This window comes from Populus euphratica, unplaced genomic scaffold, assembly GCF_000495115.2.
Source record: "Populus euphratica unplaced genomic scaffold, PopEup_1.0 scaffold1157.1, whole genome shotgun sequence".
NCBI classification, from domain to species: Eukaryota; Viridiplantae; Streptophyta; class Magnoliopsida; order Malpighiales; family Salicaceae; genus Populus; species Populus euphratica.
This window is the reverse complement of record NW_011501008.1, coordinates 51,033-54,773: the sequence shown is the minus strand read 5'-3', so window position 1 is coordinate 54,773 and position 3,741 is coordinate 51,033. Positions and strand designations below refer to the sequence as shown.

The 3,741-nt window shown below is 32.7% G+C and overlaps 1 protein-coding gene across 1 annotated transcript; it reads right to left on the bottom strand.

Annotated features, from left to right (window-relative positions):
* Window positions 1-512: 512 nt before the first annotated feature.
* LOC105117041 (phylloplanin-like) lies at window positions 513-2,261 on the bottom strand. The gene is made up of 2 exons (XM_011014577.1): window positions 1,990-2,261; window positions 513-1,009 (listed from the first exon to the last, which is right to left on the bottom strand). The coding sequence occupies exons 1-2, from the start codon at window positions 2,171-2,173 to the stop codon at window positions 723-725; spliced, it is 471 nt and encodes a 156-aa protein (XP_011012879.1). The 5' UTR covers window positions 2,174-2,261; the 3' UTR covers window positions 513-722.
* Between the last annotated feature and the right edge of the window lie 1,480 nt (window positions 2,262-3,741).

Sequence of the window (3,741 nt, the reverse complement as noted above, 5' to 3'; positions counted from 1 at the left end):
CGGTTTAGACTTTATTTTTAAATTGACATATTTTTAGGTGTTTTTTTTATAATTTAAGTATGTTAATATTAAAAAAAAACTTCATTTTGGGGTTAATTATAAACCTAAACATGCATGATCAGCTCAATGCTTACTTTGTTCATTTGTCTTAGTCAATCATGCCATTTGGCGAAGTTACAGGGACTAGAAATTGCTTAAACCACTCATAATTTCTCATTTTATGCCGAGGAACCGATGTTTCTTGTCTATCGATGACCCGTTTAGACTTTATTTTTAAATTGATGAATTTTTAGGTGTTTTTTTTATAATTTTAATATGTTAATATTAAAAAAAAACTTCATTTTAATATATAATTTTCAATTAAAAAGTATTGAGCATCCCACTATAAAACACAGACGTGGGGATATATAGCTAGTGAAGTTTGTGCAATGACATGACTCAAGCTTTTTACAAAGTGAAGTATTAAATTTTGAGGGCAAAGAAAACTCAAAGCATAGACTGGAGAGTACTTGCATATAGATGGTGCATGGCCAGTCATGACCTTTATTCCTTGGGAAGCAAGAAAAAACATAACATAATCCATTCTTTGTAAAGAAAGGGTTGGGGCAACGAGAAAGTATGCAGTACACGCGAATAATACAAACGACCTTATTCATGTAAAGTAGTACATAGCAGTGGCCAGACTAATAATAACAATGCCGCCTTCAGCTACGGTGGTCTCCTTAATTTGACGGCACGAAGCGGAATCCGGCAGGGATGATGTTTGCAACACTCAGGAGGGCTCCTAGAGGAGTGTTCCCGACGAACTGTAAGGATGATAGGAGGCCACCCAGAGCAGGGAGACTGGAGTTGCAGCTGGTCAGCGGTGTATCGACCTTTAGGTTGCAGTTGCTCAATAGCGAGGAAAGAATATAATTTAGAGGATCCAACAAAATAGAAAAAATCCCAGATGCATTGGTGGTTGATGTAGAAACCACATTTCCTCCACATTGCAACTGCACGAGAGCATCTGCAGGCAAAAAAAAAAACCCGTTCCTGTAATTACAACTTTATAAGCAAGATAAGAAGAAGAAAAAAGGCTAATTATTATGAGATTAGTCATTGAATTTGTGAGACTTTATGATTTGTGAAAAAAGACTTCACTTTTTTTCTTTTTTTCTATCTAACAAGATTTCTATTAAGGCCGACAACCCCGAAAGTTAGATTAACTCCTGGAATCTTCAGATCTTGTATATTTATCTTTTTTTAATGTTTATGTCTCAGATTTCAAGGTTTTGAAACCGAAGATTTCTTGACTTGTAAATTTGATGGGTAAATCCATTATACAGATAATTTAAGCATGATCCAGATGATGTTTGCTTCAATTAATTTTCTTAAAACAACATTTTTTAGGTTTTTTTTTAATCTATCTAAATTGACATGTTTTGAAAAAAAAAATGATATAATTTAATATGTTTCACAAGTTAATCCCCAAAGTCATTTAACTAACTCATTTAACTCAAAATCTAGATTTGAAATAGAATATAAATAAAATAAAATATTTATTTGATATGTATGTATGTATGCCTGTATGTTTGGTGCGTTACAAAAATTTATTTATTTTTAAAAATATTAAATTAATATTTTTAAAAATAATTGTAATATACTGATTTTAAAAATAAAAATAAAAACTAAAATAACTATTTTAAAATAAAAAATATTTTTTTACCTGAGTAAGAAACTTGGCTTTTAACTATGCTTTCAATGCTTTTCATTATAACCAAAAAAAAAACTCTCTGCTCTATTGGACGTGGGATGTTGTGCCATCCCAAAAATAGCCTGTAATTACTTTTATGATAATCGAGGCAATTTCTAGCAAGTAAGATATTGCACTCCACGATGTCGTATGCAATCATGACAATCTGGTCCGAGGATACTTTACTATCGATCAAAAGAAAAAAAAAAAAAAAAGGAGAGAAAAGGAAGAGAAACCAGGGCTAATTAACATACTAGGGAAGACAGGGGTTGCTGTGCCATTAGCACCCATATTGCCATTGGCGGTGCAAAATAGCGTCCCTTGGATGCGGATCAAACCCAGAAGGCCGCCTATAAGCCCAAGCTGAGCTTCAGCAACTGGGGCTGCCAATATAGCAGCACTCACGAGAGAAACAAAGAGAAATGATTTGAAGGCCATGGTCTCAATGGCAGTAGTGATATTAATGCAAGAATTAGTGTATAAACTCTATCTTGATCTTGAAATTGAAGTGATTTTTGAGTCTCGACATGAGTAGCCATTTATAGAACAAGGGAGACCAAGTTGCAGCAGATTTTGCTGACTAACGGCTCTCTTATCTCTTCCTTGTTTGTGGTAATGGTGAGTTTACGTAGGATAATCTGCTGCACGAGCATGAAAAGAACCAGAACAATTCAAAATCCTAGTTTTGTCACGAAGCTCTAATTCTTCCTTCCCCGTGCGTGCTTCATCTGTGGTCTTCACCTACAAAACTACCCCACCCCTAGTTTCATTAGCATGCCTTCTGTCTCTCGAAAAAAGATGAAAGTCTTCTTTTTCTTGCCTCTTTAGAATTTATAAAGTAGAAGGGGCTCCAAACAACGTGCTCTGCATAGCTTAAACTTGGGGGTTCTCCGATAGAATTGTTCGTCTCCACTTGCTCTGAAAAGTTCATAGATTGGTCCATAGCTCCATGCTCTTGCACCTAGCTAGCTTATAGCCTTTTTTTCGTCCAACTCTTTCTGTCGTCCGGTTCTCGCCACTCTACTTAGCTTCTCGGTGAGGGCATTCACAATAGAATATGCCCTCATAGACAGAAGCAACGTCGGATTTCATAGCTTTTTTTAGCTGGGTGAGATAGTTTTGTTAGTTGTCATGTTAGAACTACTAGCAAAGCATATCATTGTCAAAGATTATGGTATTTGGATTCCACTTACCATGACAGTTTTACCCATTGATACTAACTCGAATAGACGCAAATTAAAAAAAAAAAAAAAACTCAAAAGTGAAATTCATATGTAAAAAGTCATGTACGGATAGAGAGATATTGTTTTACAATAACCTAACCTGAAATAAATAAATAACATTAAAGTTTAAAAAAATTAGATATTTAGCGAGTTAGCTAACTATACACTGAATAACTGTAAAATATAACATTTAAATTTAGGTATCTATAAGTTATATTTTTTAATATCCATACCTTACCCATTATTCATCGATTTCAGGTATTAAATAATTATATATTATTTACTATTATTTATTAATCAATAAAAAATAAAATAGTTAATATTTATGTGTTATAACAATATTAAAATATGTATATATCATATTATATTAAAAAAAATCTATATATTCTAGAAATATATTTATATAATATAAAAATATATTTCAGTTAGGTTTGTATGAATTCTCAGGTCAGGTTTAACAACATTCATATCCAATATATTATTAATTGGATCCACAAAATATTTATTTATTTAGATTTGGTTGGTATTCATTGTATTTAGATTAAATTATCCGTCTTTTGCTATCCCTAATTACACTTGCTATTTTTTTAATTTTTTTATGTTTTAGGACAAGGGACTCAAATTCAGGTATTCCAACTCTTGATTGTTCAATTGAGCTATGTAAAAAATCTCTCCTTTTCCATAGATGAGGCGACATCAACAATATTTTCTGCAATTACAGATCTGCTGAAAAAAAGCAACATCAACTCAAACGATAGTAGCATATTTTCTCCTACCCGTCTA